This window comes from Hipposideros armiger, unplaced genomic scaffold, assembly GCF_001890085.2.
Source record: "Hipposideros armiger isolate ML-2016 unplaced genomic scaffold, ASM189008v1 scaffold_253, whole genome shotgun sequence".
Classification (NCBI taxonomy): Eukaryota; Metazoa; Chordata; class Mammalia; order Chiroptera; family Hipposideridae; genus Hipposideros; species Hipposideros armiger.
Window position 1 is genome coordinate 874,036 of NW_017731603.1, and position 17,285 is coordinate 891,320.

The window sequence follows — 17,285 nt, forward strand, 5'->3', positions numbered from 1 at the left end:
AGCATCCTGGTCATACTTTGCCCAATTTCCTGCAAACTCATCTCCCTCTTGTATGGCAGTCACTTGTCCTTGCTGCTGCAACAAGTCCTGTCAAGTAGTGAGATGACGTCTGTACCTCTCCTTAGCTGCGTGATCGTTTTTTGGTAGGATCCCAAGGGTGATGGGTGTCGGGTTTTTGAAATGCCGTGGCCTTTGGTCGCCCTTGACTGTAGTCACCGTTTGATTCCCGTGACCTCTGGTAGTAAGCTGCCAGGCCTGGGGGTTGCTCGGGCTGCCTTTCCTGACGTCAAATGCACCCTCCCGCCAACCAGCCCCCAGGCACTGCTCCTTGGCCTCGCAGGTAGCTCCTGGTGCACCGCCCTGCTTCCTGTTGTCATGTGCCCTTCAGATTCTGGTTTTGTTTCCTCTGGTTTTATTCCAGTAAACTTTTGATGCCTTTGGTTTGAAAATACAAGAGTAGAGCACATTTGGGTTCACCTTTCTGTGCAGCAAACAGAGCCTGTCTTCTTTCAGCTCAGTGGGTCAGAGTGTCTGGGCCCACATTTCCACCAGTGACCCAGTGGGAATAAAGGCTGCTCTGTCCCAACGGTGGAGTCGGGTAGATCCCGGGCATATTGGCTGGCTCCTTTAAGACCAGCCTTTGATACAGTGTCAGGAAAGTTGTGGTTTCAAGTTCAAACAGTGGTTTTGAGAGATTCTAGCTTGAAAGGAAAAGGGCAATGAAGCATCTCTGCTTTGGGGGTCCTCTGGATTGTTTCCTTCCCTGGAGGCATTGTGTTTCATTACGGCTCTTTTTCCCCTTACTCTCCAGGGATTTCTGAGGGTGGAGGTTAAGGGTCTTAAGGGAAAAAATAATCAGCATCTCTCAAAAACCACAATTTAACTTGAAACTCAACACTGTGATTTGAATTCTTCAGGTCATGGTTTGAATTGAAAAGGCCTGCCCCCATGCCAGATACCAGCTGGAACGAGGCAGGCGAGCAACAGTCCCCGGACTGTGATTATTTGAAAAATTTAATCTTAGAAGGGAGGATGGACTACAAGGTGCCATGGTCAGAAAGATGGACTGTAGTGGGATGTATTCTGGTGCTTTTCAGCCATCTGCCCTGCAGCCCTGGAGGCCTGCTACATTGAGTAGAAGGTTCTGGACCAATGGCTTCAGTCTTGACTTTGGAAGCCGTGGACTCCTTTCAGTTTTTGTGTCCTGTGATCTTGGATATATTCATTCACTACCGAATTCCAGCAATCTTTTGGAAACTGACATTCGGCTGCCACACTCCCACATCCCCCCTCAAAAACTATTAATCGCCACTCCAGGGGTGAAGGGTTGCCTGTGGGGCTTTGCTACAGCCAGCTGGAATGACTCCTTTTCCATGTGGGCGCTGATGAGCTAGCCTCACTCCAGGCCTCTGCAGGAAGAGACCTTTGGGAGAAGAATCGAAACTCTGACTCATCACATGACCGTTTGGAAGGGTCACAAGCCAGAGGCCTTCTCTCTGCAGCCAACAACTTGGATCCTCCGCCCTCTGTAGAGGGTCCCTTTTGTTACTCAAGCCACACGCCACAGAAGCGGGGAGGAAACTGAGGAACTGTCACTAAGGGATATGCCCAAACTAGTCCTTGAAGATGACCGATAGCCAGAGATTCTCGGTCCAAACTGTGAGCCTGAGGTCAAACAAACCAAAGGACAAGATAAAGAAAATAGCAAAAAGCAAACTAAGGAAGTAAACTGTTGATCAAGATGAATGCCGTAAGGTCAAAGAAATGGGAAACGTCAGGGGCTGTTTACAAAGTTCTTTCTTTCGAAATCCGCCAGTAGGAATTTATGACTCTTAAATACCCTGAGCTCCTCCTGAGGGCGGATGAGGATTTTCTTTAAGCACCAAGTTGCCTCTCAGCTGTTCCCTGACCAATATGGAGCAGGCAGACCCTGCCAGGTTCACGGCTGTGTTGGGGGGCGGGGCTCCATGAAGCGGTAGAGCTCAGAAGTGTGCTGGAGTGTGGGAGGGGCTGGCACAAGGTGAGACAGGTGTGTAAAAGGAAGCTTGTCCTGTGCACATGAGTTTGTGGGACACCTATTTGACATTGAGTGGTACTCTAGGTAGAAATGCTAAGGGCAGTGGTGCGATAGATTTTGGGGGCCCAAGTGAAGGAAGGGCTTTATTTACATTTAATCCCTGTTCTTGAATAATTTTGGGCTAGATGTGTGAGCATGTGGACAATGGAGTAACGGAGGCATGCACTGTGAGTGGGGCGGGGGGAGGGGGGAAAGCACCTTGGGTTGAGGCAGAAGGGAAAGGTGGAGGAGTCTGAGGGTCCTTGGGACTCGGACATAAATATGGAAGCTGCATTCATCTTAGGATACAAGAATACTTGGGCAGCCTACTTGCTGAGAATTTGTTGATGCGCTTAGCAAATGGATCAAAACTAACCAGGTGAGGTAACAGGCCTAAAACTGATCATCGGCAGAAACTCAACCACACAGGTTCAGGTAGGGAGATGGGCTTGGCAGCTTGTGTTTAACAGGCAGCAACAAAAACACGACAACAAAAAACACCTGAGATTTTCCTTTACTGTAAACTGTTATGAACTAACAGCATCATGGGGTTGCCCCAAAAGCCAAGTAATATTAGGCTGTGTTCATAAAAGTATCATATCTGGAAGGAAGGAGGCCCGAGTCCAGGCCACTGTTGGCACACTGTTCATTTGTGGCCACCAATGGTAAGGACCCCAGTGACAGGCTGAGCTAGCCAGTGGGAAGGCAACTGTGAGGCAGGACCAAAGGACCAGGGTTATTTAGGTGGGAAGTAAAAACACTTCTAACAAATGGAGTGATTCAAAACTGGATTGGTCTCCTTTTTGACAGGCAGTGAGTTCCTTATCCCTGGAAGTGTTTGAGCAGACTTTAGGGTGCGGGTGGCTGTGAGACTCCTGCACAAAGTTGATGGGAGGATTTCAGCTTTCCGGTCACCTATGCAGCTTCCTCCCTGCTGGGTGAGCCTGACCACCACCTGCTCACCACTTCCCTGCCTACCACTCCATGACTGGCCTGGGGCAGCTGCAGGAGGGGGCAAAGAGGAGCCTGTGGGTTCAAGGCCACCTAGTAACTCCTGACCAGGGGGCAGGCGGGTCACTGACCCCCACACCCAGGATTAGGGTGCAGACCTGCTGGCAGGTTGGGGGCCGGCCTAGAACTGCCCAGCAATGAGGACCCCGAGTCCGCGGCACGACTTGATTTCCATTTTTCCCACCTTCTGATGACACAGGCGTCTCAGGCTCCACTGAGACCCGCGATGCCTGGGACGCGCCGCCTCCAGCGCCAGCCTTGTTCCCGAAGTCTCTTTCGTCCCGGGGCCTCAGTCTGACGCCCACAGCACTTCTCCGGGAGCCGACTCCCAAACCCCGGCAAGGGGTGTGGGCCGAGAGCGAAGCCCCGCCCCCAGGGGTCCCCGATCTTTGACCCCGCCCGGGGCTCAGTGCTTCCCCAAGAGGCTACCAGCGGCGGGCGGCGCTGCCTTTTGTGTTTCGCTCAGAGGTGCCAGAGACCACCCCCCAGCTGTGCCCCGCGGCCCCCTGCGGCCCCCTGCCCCTCCTCTCGGCGTCTCCAGCCCCCCTGCTCTGCTCCGCGTGCCAGCTCGGGGCTCGCTGGTTTGTTCCCCGTGGCGCCAGGAGGAGGGGCGAGGGCCGGCAGCCCCCTCCTCCGTGCGCCGAGTGGGAGCCCAGCGGAGCCGGGGGGGACGCACCACCGCCGGTCATGTGGGCCGGACTGCTCCTCAGGGCCGCTTGCGTTGCGCTCCTGCTGCTGGGGGTCCCCGCCCGCACCTACACCGGGAGGAAGCCGCCAGGGCACTTCACGACCGAGAGGTAAGCGCCACGCGCCACTCCCCTGCCCCACCGCCGGGGCGCTCCCCGCGTGGAGCGGGGAGGCGCGGAGCAGCGCCCGGAGCCGTCGGCAGCGGTGGATTGGGGCTCCACTCTGGGGCTCTGTCCATGCGCGGGCGCAGCCCATGGGGGTTGGACAAAGAGACAGCAGCTTGTGCCTCTGGGCGGGTGCCTGTTCTGCGCCTCTGTCCGGGGCTGTTCTGGCTGAGACCTGGGGGCACGGAGATCCAGGCTCTGGGTAAGCCCATCTGAGTCTGCCCTGGAGCGCGGACTCGGGGCGAAGGGAGCGAGGGAAGTGCCACCTGGTCTCCAGACTGGCTGGCTTCGTTTGAGAACGTGCCAGTGGCTCTGCCTTGGCAGGGCCTGCCTCCCCCCGTGGCGCCGGCCACTTCGGGGCTGGGCTGGGGGTAGGCTTTCCATGTGTTTAGGCTGCGCGCACGTCGTGGACCTTGGAATTGCCGGGGTCTCTCCAGGTTATGTTTCGGTTTCCGCCTGTGTGTGCCCGCGCGCGGGGGTGGGTGTTTGTCCCTTTGCTCTTTCCCAATGGATGCCACCCTCCTTTCGGGTCTCCTGGTGGAGGCCGGCAGCAGCCGCTGAGCGCGTGTGTGCGTGATGCTCCAAGCGATGGAACACGGTGTCAGTGGGCGGCCTGGCCCGCGGCCACTGCCTCGAGGGGCGCTCAGGGGGCGGCCCCGCCAGGCTCGCAGCGCGCACGTGTGTTCCGCCACCTCCGCCAGTTCCTGCTCAGATCCGCAGGCTCCGCGGAGTTTCAGAGTTTTCCTGCCACCTGCCTCCCCGTCTTGACCGGACCTAGGAGACCCCCTGGGGCGCTCGGTCCCTGCCCGCCAGCCTGCAGGGCATCTTCACATCAGCCGCGTTGGTGGCACTCCTGTCCCTTCCAGACCCCCGTCTGAGGAGCTGGAGCTGCCGGCTGCTTCCTAGGCTGCTGCCACATTGGCCCCAGCAAGGGCCCTGGGTGAGACTTCACCGACAGTCCCCCCCACCCAGGGCCCCCTCTTTTTCTTTCATGACTTCAGAGAGCAAATAGGCCCTCTGGGGGCTCCAGGGCCATGCTTTGCAGATGTTTCTGTACTGCCATGTGCCCCAGCTCCCCTTTTCACACTACTTGTCACATTTGGCAGGAGTATTACCCCCAAGAGCGGGGTGGGTCTGTCTTGCCCATCCATGTCCCCAGCCCTGCTGCTGAGCCTGGCACATGGTGGGTGCCAGGACTGCCTGACGGGGAGAACATTCCCATCACCCCTCCCCGCGGAGCAGCACCGCTGGGGAGGGGTTTCTTGCCCTGTTCTGTTGCACGAGAATTCCCAGTTGAAACCAGGCTGGACCGCATCACCCTCTGCGCAGCCCATCACAGGACGACTTCCAGTCATTGTCTCCGGCCCCCTGCAGGCCTGTGCCCTGTGCTTCCCTCTGCCTGGAACACCCTCTCCCCTCCTGCACTCTCGCCGCCTGCCCCTACTCCTCGCCCCTGCCTCAGCCTAGATGCTGTCCTATCAGGAGACCTCCCCTGACCCTCCTCAGAGCTCCATAGCCAGTCCCGTTGTGGCACTCGTCACAGTGCATTGTTATTGCCTGGCTCCTTGTCTGCCCAGCCTCCCTGAAGGTGTGGAAGTGGCTTGCTCATGGTTGTACTGGGGTGCCTCAGCCAGCATCCGGCACACTGGGTTCTCCTTCACTGCTTTAGGCAGCTCACTGGCGTCCCCACCCCCTACCCCAGAGATGTCCCCTCCTTCCTCTTTTCTGCTGGCTTCCCTTCTCCACCTTCCCCTCAACAGCCATACCGAGCACCTACTATGTGTTAGGCACTGCTCTTGGTGCAGAGGTGAACAAAAAAGATGAAGCCCTTGCGTTCAGGGAATAGTAGGGGAGACAGATAGTGAACAAACCAACAGATTAATAAGTAATTTAATGTCCTAGGAAGTGAATGGTGTTAAGAAGAATAAAGCAAGGGAAGGGGGGACAAGAAGGGCCTCTCTTTGAGATGCTGACATGTGCAGAGAGACCTGGGTAAAGGAGGGAATGGAATGAGCTGGATGAGTGTCTGAGGAAGAACCTTCTTGAGAGAGGGAACTGCAAGTGGAAAGGCCCAGAGGCAGCCATCCTGGGGGCCCCTCATCCATTGCGGTCTTTCCTCCTCCATGCTGAGGGCCCCTCTGAGGCCCTGTTTTCCTGGCCAGTTTGCTCTGTGTTCCTGTGGCAGGTATCTGTAGGACACCGGTGCCTCTGTCTTTGTCCTGTCTTCAGGAGAGGCTGTCAGGGTCATTTTTCTTTGGAAACTTCCCATGGCTCCTCCAGAGGGTCTTGAGAACTGTTTGTTGACTGACTTCCTGACTGGCTGGGAGGCTTTCACTGCTCTGTAGACCAATCAGAACGTGGAAGGTGCTCTCTCCTCTCTTGCAGACGCCGGCTGGGCCCCCACGTCTGCCTCTCAGGGTTCGGGAGTGGCTGCTGCCCTGGCTGGGCACCCTCCATGGGCAGTGGGCACTGCACCCTTCGTAAGTGCCTGTCCCTGTGCCCCAAACATCCTCCCTGGCAGGGCACTCATTCCCTGGGCTGGCCTGAGGGGCAGATTGGGGGGCTCCAGCCCCCACTCCCTCACCTGCATTTCTTCCCTTAGCCCTCTGCTCCTTTGGCTGTGGGAGTGGCATCTGCATCGCTCCCAACGTCTGTTCCTGCCAGGATGGAGAACAAGGGGCCACCTGCCCAGGTAACGGGTGGGCCATGGCTGATGAGAAGAACCCTGTTAACACCGAGATTATGTGTCAGACACCAGGCACTTGTGTCCTAGCATATCACCTTCAAACAACCCTGTTAAGCAGACATTCTCATCCCCATTTTATAGATGAGGAAACTGAGGCACAGAAGTTAGTGGCTCACCCAGGGTGACATGGCTAGGAAGTGGCGGAGCTGGATTTAAACTCAGGCCTGTCTGCCTCCAGAGGCACTTTCCTCACAGAACTCAGGAGGAGCCCTGGTGAGGTGGGGGTGGCCAAGACCTCAGCATGGTGCATGCTTACGTAGGCGCTGCCTGTTTCAGAAGCCCACGGACCCTGCGGGGAGTACGGCTGTGACCTTACCTGTAACCATGGTGGCTGTCAGGAGGTGGCCCGAGTGTGCCCCGTGGGCTTCTCAATGACGGAGACAGCTGTCGGCATCAGGTGTACAGGTGAGAGACCTGAGAGCACTGGGGGAGGGTGGGTGGGTATTCTACCCTTTCCTGTCCCGCCAAGATGGCCTTCAGAAAGATGATGCAATAGCAGAGCTGAGTCAGGGTGAGCTCTGCAGTTTGAGAGTGGGCAGGGAGGTATGCAAACCAAAGGAATACTCTGCTGCTGTTTCACAAATATTTATAGAGCACCTCTTATGGGCCAGGAACTGTGCTGGGAGTGGGAAGGGGGGCTAGACATAACAGTCCCGTTTGATGGGACCATAACTGGTGAAGTACAAGGTTGGGACTGGCGGTGGGGTTGGCCGTGGAGAAAGTGACACTTGGGAAAGTGACATGTGAAAGATGAGGAAAGCGAAACCCGAGAATTATTTTGTAAAAGTATTATTTGTTCGTGATTTTAAAAAGCTCCGGCCAGCAACATTCTGTTACCTTGCCCAGAGGCAGCCACTGTGACCGGTTTCTTGGATATCTTTCCGGAGAGGTGTAAAGCCTCTTTTTGAGGTTTGATGTTGTAAAACATATTTCTTCCCCAGAATACAAAAGCAAAAGATAACTCATTTTAGAAGATTTGGAAAGTAAAAGAAGGGTAGAGGGGTGAAGAAAACCCAAACATGTCCTGGAAAGTCCTACCCAGAGTATTTGTTACAAAAACGAAGTTACTTTTTCTGCCGTTTTCCTTGGGTGTGTCTGTGTTTGAGTGTGTACCTGTGTGTAAATGTGTGTTACGCATGCATATCTTTATAATGTTTTAATGAAATTGGGATCACATCTCATCTATAGTTTTTACTCACTACTTTTCTCACTAAACTTTATATTGTGAGCACGAACTAGTCCTTACAACATAATTTTTAACAGCTGCATATGTGGCTACTGTAATTCAAGTACCTAGTTCTCTGTTCCCCCTCATTTAGCGGGTCTGCAGTGTTCACCACTATAAATAATGCTGCAATAAAGGGCTCCTTGTCGGCATCTCTGATGATTCCCAGAAGGAGAACTGTTGGGTCGAAGCGTCTCACGAAAGGGGTTTTGGCGCTGGGGGCCCGCTGAAGCCGTTCGTCCTCCCTTGAGTGTCTTTCATGGAGAGTACTTCTTGCACTTCTTGCTGCAGAGGAAAACTGGACCAAGGAAAAGCCAGAGGACAATGTCAAAGCAAGCGCAGGGCAGGGGGCACTGGCCACAGCCCCGAGCGATCCCAGTGGAATGGGGTTAGTCAGGGTGGCCGTCTTAGAGGTGGTGGGCGTGGTCCGGAAGGGCCTGCTGATGGGAACAGGAGTAAGGAGAACGGAGGTGTCCAGAGGCATGGGGGCCAGGAGGTGGGAGACTCAGGTGCAGACTGCAGTAGGCAGAGCTGGTCTTGTAGGTCTTTCAGAGCCACCATGATTCTTAGATGAGGAAAAAAATGCCACAGACCAGGGGTGGGGTTGTCTCTCTCCCAGCCCCCCTGACTCCTCAGGCCTGAACTGCCCCTAAAGCACTACTTGGATCCAGTCACCCCATCCTGGGAAGAAGCTTTGGAGATTCCTTGGTGCTCCTCTCAGTTGAGCCTTAAGCCAGCTCTCCAGCCCTGCCTCCCACTTCCCGACAGGAACCCAAGCTTCAGCCAGACTGGGCCCCAGGTGTTTCCTGTACTTCCCAAGGCCCCCAGACTCTCTCCACTTATGGCCCCCTCCTCCTGGTCCTCTCAGCCCATCTCTCCTCCAGCACACTCCTGCTGTGGCTGGGTGTTCCCTGCTGGGGCATATATTACCCGGCCACGTGTGGTCTCTCGTGGGTGTGTGTCGTGGCTCCTACATTACCAGACTGGAACCATCTGGAGAGCCAGCGCTGTGTCTCAGTCACATTTGTGTCCTCAGTGGCTCTCCTCCAGGCCTGCTGCACACAGGCGGTGCTCAATAAACATTTCAGGGGGTCTAATCAGCCTTCCTGCCTACTCTCTACCCTACTGTGGACGCCCCGCAGGTGGGGCCATCGGAGACAGTTCTGTCTCAGCCATCCTCTCTGTCATCTGGTCTGCGCAGGTCCAAGAGGAGGGGCCTGATCCCATGGCCTCTTCTCCCTGGGGCTTCCCTTGTAGCAGGATGACTTTCCTGGTGCCTGGTCTTTCTTTCTGGCATGGGGGTGGAGGTGGGGGCTCCACCCTGCTGAGGGCAGGCTGGTGTGGGCACAGGGTCCACCACGTGAGGTAGATTTTCTCCTGGCCACCCCAACGACATTCTTTGCGGGCTGTGCAATGGTGTTTTCTCTCTTCCCAGACATTGACGAATGTTTAAGCTCCTCTTGCGAGGGCCACTGTGTGAACACGGAAGGCGGGTTTGTGTGCGAGTGTGGGCCGGGCATGCAGCTGTCTGCTGACCGCCACAGCTGCCAAGGTGAGCGGCTCAGGGAGGGGTGATGGTGATGCCAGTGCCGTCACCGCCCCTGCTGGGCTCTGATTTTGACCTCATGGCCCTGCCAGGCCCAACATGTGCTCCACCTGCGATGGTTTATTTCACACTCACCATGGTCTTCTGAGGGAGATACTGTTATCATCCCCACTTTACCAAGGGGGAAACTGAGGCTCGCCCAAGGTTGTTCTGCTAGTAAGAGATGAAGTCGGCTTGAATCCCAGCAGGTCTAACTCTAGGGCCCTGGCTCTGAACCAGGGCTCCCTAGAAACAGCTGCTGCCATTACTGCAGGGTGGAGGGATGAAGGTGAAGGAGAGACCCCAGGGAGAGCCAGGGGCAGGGTGGAGCAGACAAACAGAGGGAGGAGGCAGGCCACTGCCTTGAGGGAGGGCTGATAAGGGAGGCCAAGAGGGACGGGGCTATGAGCACGGCTGTGTGTGTGTGTGTGTGTGTGTGTGTGTGTGTGTGTGTGTGGGGGGGAGGTGTTGGGGGGTGACAGTGCTCATTTGTTCCTATGCCCCAGTCTGGTGGGGAGCAGAACAACAGGGTTGGGATTACGGATGAGTGCTGTTGGGGGCCCAGATGAGAGGAGGAACCTCCCTCCTAAGTGAGCAGGATGAGAGAGATCTTTAAAAATAATTACTCAATCTTTTAAGATGACTTTTATTTACAGAAGTTAGGTAAGGAAACTCTCTCTCTTAAACAAAGGTGGCTAAGGCAAAAGCTCCTCCTTGATAACGCAAGATCGTCCTCTGCATGTTTGAAATTTTCATACATTGTAAAAAAAAAAAAAGTTGTAAAAGTCGCTAGCTCCAGGCCGCCTCTGCCACGCCTGTGCTCTGCTGTCCCTAGAGAATAACCCTGGTGTCATAGTCAGCTCAGGCCACTGTAACAAAATACCACAGACTGGAGGCTTAAACAACAGAAATGCATCCTCAGTCCTGGCGGCTGGAAGTCCAAGATCAAGGTGCCCTTCCATTCAGTTCCTGGTGAGGGTCCTCTTCCTGGCTTGCAGAGATGGCTGCTTTCTAGCTGTGTCCTCCTGTGACAGAGAGCGAGCTCTGGTGCCCTCTTCTAAGGGCACTCATCCCCTCAGGAGGGCCCCACTATTCAGAACTCATTTAAACCTCATTACCTCCCAAGGCCCACCGCCTAACACCATCACATTGGAATTAGGGCTTCAACATATGACTTGGGGGCTGGGAAAATTCATTCCTAGCACCTGGTTATCAATCTGCTGAGAGCCCTGCCTGCCTCTCCCCAATACATGCACACACACACACACACACACACACACACACACACACACACACACTCACGCTCACAGAGATGATAAGAGATGAGCAGTTCACAGTCCTGAATTATTGTGTCTGGGCATTGTGCTAAGCACTATAGAAGCATTTCCTCATTTCATCCTCAAAATTATCCTATGAAGTTGGTACTGTTCATTTCCATTTTCCCAATAGGAACACTGAGGCTTAAAGAAATTAAATAACTTGCCTAAGATCGTGTTAGAGCAGGAGTTTGACCCCAGTCATTCCTCTACTTGCTTTTTCCCCCCTCGGCAATCTGTCTTGAAGATCTTTCCACATCAGGGTCAACAGATCTGCGTTGTTCCTTTTAACTGCTGCCTGCTACTCTGCAGTGCAAACATTCCATAGTTTCTACTAATTCTTCTCTTACTGATGAACATGTAGATTGTTTCCAGTTTTTCACAATACCAAATGCCCACATGGGGAAGCTTTGACAGAGGAGGTGCTATATAAGAAGCTGAGTTTTGAGGTTTGAGTACGAGTTTTACAGCCAGACAAGATGGAAAGGCAATCCAAGCAGACAAGAGAACACGGGCAAAGGGGGAGGCCCACAGGAGCATGGTGCACTTGGGAGATGGCAAGGATTTAAGCCAGGGTGAAGATGAAGGGCAGGGAAGGAGGCGGGAAAGGCAGTGGCCGGATCAGAGGTGCCCTTTGGTCAGGACGCCCTGGAGGCTGTGTAGAGGATGGCTTGGGAGGAGCACAGGTAGAGGCATGGAGACGCATGAGGCTGTGGCTCTTCTCCAGACTAGAGACAGAGGTGACCCGGGCTTGGGTATGGCAGTGGGGGGGGTGTGTGTGGAGAGAAGTGGGCAGCAATACACTGAATGTGGGCAGTGAGCGTTAAGGTGGTCCCCCATGCCACGAGTGGGGCAAGAGTTGGTGATGAGAGATAAGAGGGGACCATATAGCCCCAAAACTCCATGGAAAAGAGCTCCAGCCTTGTCCTGTTCCCTTCTAGACACTGACGAATGCCTCGGGACCCCCTGTCAGCAAAGATGTAAAAACAGCATTGGCAGCTACAGGTGTTCCTGTAGAACTGGCTTCCATCTCCATGGCAACCGACACTCCTGTGTAGGTAAGGTCAGGAGGACCCTATTGTCTTCACACTTGGGCTGCCAGTCAGGAAGATGGACAGGGTGAGCCCAGGGACAGGGAAAGGGCAACAGCCTGGACCTCCTGGTCCCTGGAGCCTGTAAACGCTTGAGCCTTTGCTCAGAACCTGCCTTTCGCTGGGGTTGGCACAGCTCCTCATGGAAGACCCTGTCTTGGACGTTTCCTGGCCACATGCCATTGTCATCCTGTTATGTTTCTCCTTCACCCCTCTCCCAGATACACCCCAGGGATTCCTCTCTGCTCACCCATTTTCTTGGCTGCCTTTGCTCCCCTTGGTAACAAAGCATGTTATGTCTTGGTTCCTCTGGTGTAGAAGGAGACCCCTGTTTTCTCAGCCCATTAGCAGAAATTCCCAGAAAGGGATTGCCGTGTTTGGCTTGAGCTTGGCTCATGGGTTGAAGGTGGGGTCCCATGGGCCTGAAAAAAGACCTTGTTCTAGCAGAGTTTGGCATTTGTCCTGAAGCCTACCCTGAGCAGTGCAGACTTTTGAGACTCTCTTTTTAGAAGGGGCCACACAACCCGACACCCAGCACGTGGGATGGTGGAAGGTTTGGAGATGAGCATCTCAGCAGGGCTCATCCCCTCCAGCCAGCACTAACTCATTGCAGCAGTGGCTGGAGGGTCAGTCACTAGTGCATCCATTAAATACCTACTGGAAGCGTGAACCTTCCAAGGGGACTAACAGATTTCAGCCCCACTCCCAGACGTCTGAGTTGCATCCCACACTCTGGGGCAGGGATGGACCCTGTAAGAACATGACAGGGAGACTCCCCTAGCCTTTTGGGCTGAGGGATGATGGAAGAAAGGCTCGGTGGCCCCGACATGGCAGCTGTCGGCAGCAAGGCTCTCCTGCAGATGTAAACGAATGTCGGAGGCCGCTGGAGAGGCGAGTCTGTCACCATTCCTGTCATAACACTGTGGGCAGCTTCCTGTGCACCTGCCGGCCTGGCTTCAGGCTGCAAGCTGACAGAGTGTCCTGTGAAGGTGAGCGTCTAGCCCCGCCCCCCGGGTCCCGGCCCCGCCCTCCAGGAGCCTGACCGTCTTCCTTCACTCGCTCTGTTTTTTATTCATCTTTCCAAAGCTTCACTTTCTTTCCTGCTTCCTCCTTCTGCTGCATTATCCATCCTTCCTCCCGTTCCACCTTGTTCCCCTAGCCCTTCTGTGTTTTCCCTAAATGGTAAAAAGAAAGAAAAACTGAGGAGTATATGGCAAGGGGTCCCAGTAACCTGGGCTCCCAGGTACAGATGCTTCGTACAGTGGTGTCGGACCACTCTGCCATACTTGACCAGCGTGCCTGGAAGCACATGTGTCATTACATGTCTTATAAATGCTGAAGGTGCTCTTTTTAGGCCGTGGCAAGTTCTCTCACGGGTGCATGTCAGCATCCCCTCCTGGGAAGGCACACCTGGGGGGGAGGCAGGGGACACACTCCCAACCTATAACCTTGGCCTGCTCATTTGGTACTTTTCCATCAATCTTGTGTGATCGTCTCCACATCCCAGCGGTTTAGGGTCAAACTGGTGGTATTAGACCTATTCTGTTGATGAGAAAACTGGCCCCGAGACATTTAGAGACTAGTGTCGGAGTTGAGCCCAGGTCCCCGGTCTTGCCTCCTTCCCTTGCCACCTCCCTCAAGACACCCCTGTGCTTCCCTTTCAGCTTTCCCGAAAGCCGTGCTGGCCCCTTCCGCCATCCTGCAGCCCCTGCAGCACCCCCCTAAGATGCTACTGCTGCTTCCAGAGGCGGGCCGGTCTGCCTTCTCCCCAGGACACAGCCCTCCTTCTGGGGCTCCAGGGCCCCCAGCCAGAGTCAGGACAACCCACCTGCCCTTGCCCACCCCTGCACTACCCACACCTTCCCCATCTGCCCCGATGAGACTGCTGTCCACCCCGATGGCCATGGCCACCCCGGTGCCTAGTGCCCCCCTGCTGGGGACTCTCAGACCTCCCTCACAATTCCTGGAAAAGGCAGTGGTGACGCCTTCCTTGCCCAGGGGCCCCACGGCCCCATGGCCTGCACCAGGGCCCTCTGCCTGCTGGCACCTGGGAGCCATGTATGAGTTGGGGAGCCGCTGGACAGAGCCGGGGTGCTCCCAGTGCTGGTGCGAGGTGGGTGTGAGGGGGTCCTTGGGGCTGCCCCGACCTGGTGTCTGGGGCCTTGTGGTGACTGGAAGTCCCGCTTCTGCTTCCAGGATGGGGAGGTGACCTGTGAAAAGGTGACGTGTGAAGCTGCTTGTTCCCACCCGATTCCCTCTGGAGATGGGGGGTGCTGCCCATCGTGTACAGGTGGGAGCTGGTCCAGTGGAGGCTGTGAGTTCCCCATATGGTCCCGCCTCTTCTCTTCCCCCGCCCTTCTGCAGTTGAAAGGCTAATCTCCAACTCTCATGTACATTTCAATCACTTGCAGGGCGATCCCTGGGCCCGTCCCCAGAGCTTCCGATTTAGCTGTGGGGCAGGGCCTGGGAATTTGCATTCTGACATGTTCCCTCTTATGCTGATGCTCAGGGGACCACAGTCTGAGAACCACTGGTCCATGCTGTGATATCCCTCTAGGGGAACTCTTCATCTTCTGGGGATCCCTTTTGAGCTTCATTCATTCATTTATTTACTCATTCACTCAATGAGTTTCTCCAAACCTACTCTGCAGTCCCCTTCGTCTTGCCCAATTCCCCTCCTACATCCGGAAGAGTAATTGTCAATTCTGCTGTGTCCGATTCCCTCCCACTTATAATCTGCTGACAGTTTTTCATTTGCTTCCCATTGCTGTGGGGAGGAAGACCCCACATCTTAACAAGTCCTTCAACACAGCTTCTCAAAACTCACCGTGCACATGCACCGCTGGGGATCTTGTTAAAATGCTGATTCTCATTCAGCGGGTCTGGGGCAGGGCCTGAGCGTCGGCACTTCTATGCTGATAAGATGCCTGGGCTGCTGTACTCTCAGCAGCAGTGAAAAAGTCTTCTATGGGTGAGAATGAAAATGCACCCACTGGTTTTCTGAATGATAATTGTGACCTTTTACTGTGTTCCTACTATGTATTGAGTCCTGAATGTAAAGTGCAGGGTACTTCACCCTGAGGTTGTGGATCCTTCCAAGTCCCCTTCAGGGTACTTGGTGGCATTTCTATTTTACGGTAAAGACAACTGAGTCTCAGAGAGGTTGAGCGACATGTCCAAGGCCCCTCAGGTAACTGAACAAGTGGGCCAGGGTTTTGAACCCAGGGCCATCTGGCTGCCTTTCCTGCCTTAGGGGAATAAAATGACACGCTCTCAACACAGTTCTGGGTTTATCAGACATGAATGGAACCCTCCTGGGGCTTCCTGTGTGGGTGTCTCCTGAGAGTTCTCCAGGGGTCCTAGGACCACACAGTTCTGGTACCTGGAGCTGCCACTCCTGGTGCATCCTGGCCAGTGAGAGAAGGTTGCAGGTACATTATGCCTGGAAAAGTAATGAGGCCACAAGCTTCCCCTGCTTTGAAGAAGTCTGATGCCTCCTACACTCCTGTTTGTCTTTCAAAGGCTGTTTTCACAGTGGCGTCATTCGAGCTGAAGGGGATGTGTTTTCACCTCCCACGGAGAACTGCACCGTCTGTGTCTGCCTGGTGAGCATCGTAAGATCTCCAAAGCCTCGTGGGTGTTTTCTTAACCTTTGGGGGTTTTAGAGGAAGGGGGAAAGACCGATGTTAGAGGTGAACTCATTGAGTGGAGGGAGGGTTCTCAGGTCATGGATTTTGGTTGGAACCTGTTGAATTTAAAAGCCTGGGGGAGATGTGAAACCTGTAGGTCTGTGGAGTCAGGGAGGCTTCTGCTGAGCAGAAAAGAGCCAACAGGCAAACAGGGTCCATCTGTCTAGGAAGGGGAGGGGACGAAAGTCCCTTGGAAACTTCCTACCAGGGAGGCTGTTTTTCTCTCCAGGCAAAATATTTTCCAGCACAATAAAGGTATCCGCATTTGGGAGGGAGAAGGCTCATAACCAGATTCAACTTGTTGAGAGTATTTTGCATTAGGCAAATTCATGCCTCCATGAATAGTTATTAAGCACCTACTATGTGCACTGCCAAATGTGGTCACGTGGACTTGATTATGAGTACCCAGTGTATACTCATAATTACACAAGGCATAGGCCTTTGTGCTTTTCACCTGTTTCCTCACCCGAAGCTCCTGGCAGTTCTTCCAAGCCAGTTGTACTATCCCTATTCTACAGATGAAAAGACTGAGGCTGGCAGGGAACAGAGCTGGAGTTTGAGCTGAGGTCTGCCTGCGCCCATAGCCCGGGCTCTGTCCACGAACCCTCACTGCCACCTGTGACCATCTTTAAAAACAGCTCCTAGCCTGGCAGTGATGGCGGCAGCTGCACTGTAAGATGGGAGATGGGACGTGTAGACAGCTCCCGCCACCCTTTGTTGAACTCTTCCTGGGTGCCACACATGTGCCAAGTGGCCCAGCGCTTTTGTGGAAGATCTCATTTCATGCAGTCCTCAGCATCCCCTGACAGACAGGGAGACCAAGGCTCGGAGAGGTGATGTGCTTTGCCCAAAGTCACACAGCTCAATAGTGGAGGAGCAGAGACTGGAACTCAAGTCTGGCTGGCTCGAAAGCCAGGGTCTTTTTTTGTCTTAACTTCTAAATTTTTAAAATTTTTAAAATTTAGTTTTAAACCTGATTCTTTGAATAGATTTGAATAGATCTGGTTTAAAGCTCAGATGTACAGGAAGGTGCCCGTGGTGGCGTAACCTCTGTCTCCTGCGTCCTCAGCACCCTTCCATAGCTGCCCTAGGCTGTGGGAGGCAAGGCACGTCGTTTTCACCAGGAAGGCAGCACACTCAGCTCTCTGGTCTGGCCCTCATCTTGGAAAAGGAGATATTCTAAAACACCCCATAATAAATGCCGGGAACTGGGTCCCTGCAAACTGTCCTTGTTGTGACCACGGTGGCATTTAAAGGTCTCAGAAGTCTTTCTTTCTGAGGCTGTTGCGTTGGGCAGGAAACCTGAGGTGTGGTGTGAAGTGGGTGGGAGATGAGCTGGTTCTTGATGGGCCTGAAGGGCATGAGAGCCTGGCTCTCTTCCCCTCCCCTCCCTGACCCACCTCCATCTCTCCCCTCCGCAGGCTGGAAATGTGTCCTGCATCTCCCCCGAGTGTCCTCCTGGCCCCTGTCAGGCCTCCCCGAAGTCGGACTGCTGTACTTGTGTTCCAGGTAAGTGACTTTTTGGGTGGGGGAGGGGCAGGAGCATTTCAAAGTGTCTGCATTAGTTGAGCACCTACTATGTGCACAGTAGTTTGGATGTTGACTGGGCTTATAGCCCAGCCTGCCCTCTGCCCTGGGAGGTACCTTCAACACAGGCAGGAAATGGTTTGAGTCCACTCTTGACATTGCTCTGTCTCGAGTCAGGGAGGAGGCCT

At 54.4% G+C, this 17,285-nt stretch overlaps 1 protein-coding gene across 2 annotated transcripts in view; it reads left to right on the forward strand.

Moving 5' to 3' along the window:
- The first annotated feature begins 3,494 nt into the window (after positions 1–3,494).
- The window catches only part of VWCE (von Willebrand factor C and EGF domains), a 22,437-nt gene continuing 8,646 nt past the window's right edge, over positions 3,495–17,285 (forward strand). Inside the window, exons 1-11 of one of the 2 annotated variants that reach the window (XM_019655939.1) lie at positions 3,495–3,864; positions 6,304–6,398; positions 6,521–6,610; positions 6,941–7,069; positions 9,325–9,441; positions 11,732–11,848; positions 12,742–12,870; positions 13,546–13,994; positions 14,078–14,171; positions 15,404–15,486; positions 16,992–17,079. In XM_019655939.1, the coding sequence (XP_019511484.1) occupies positions 3,755–3,864; positions 6,304–6,398; positions 6,521–6,610; positions 6,941–7,069; positions 9,325–9,441; positions 11,732–11,848; positions 12,742–12,870; positions 13,546–13,994; positions 14,078–14,171; positions 15,404–15,486; positions 16,992–17,079 (1,501 nt within the window). In that variant the 5' untranslated portion in view covers positions 3,495–3,754. Of the gene's footprint in view, positions 3,865–6,303; positions 6,399–6,520; positions 6,611–6,940; positions 7,070–9,324; positions 9,442–11,731; positions 11,849–12,741; positions 12,871–13,545; positions 13,995–14,077; positions 14,196–15,403; positions 15,487–16,991; positions 17,080–17,285 lie in introns of both variants that reach the window. The other variant, XM_019655938.1, reaches the window with a different exon arrangement.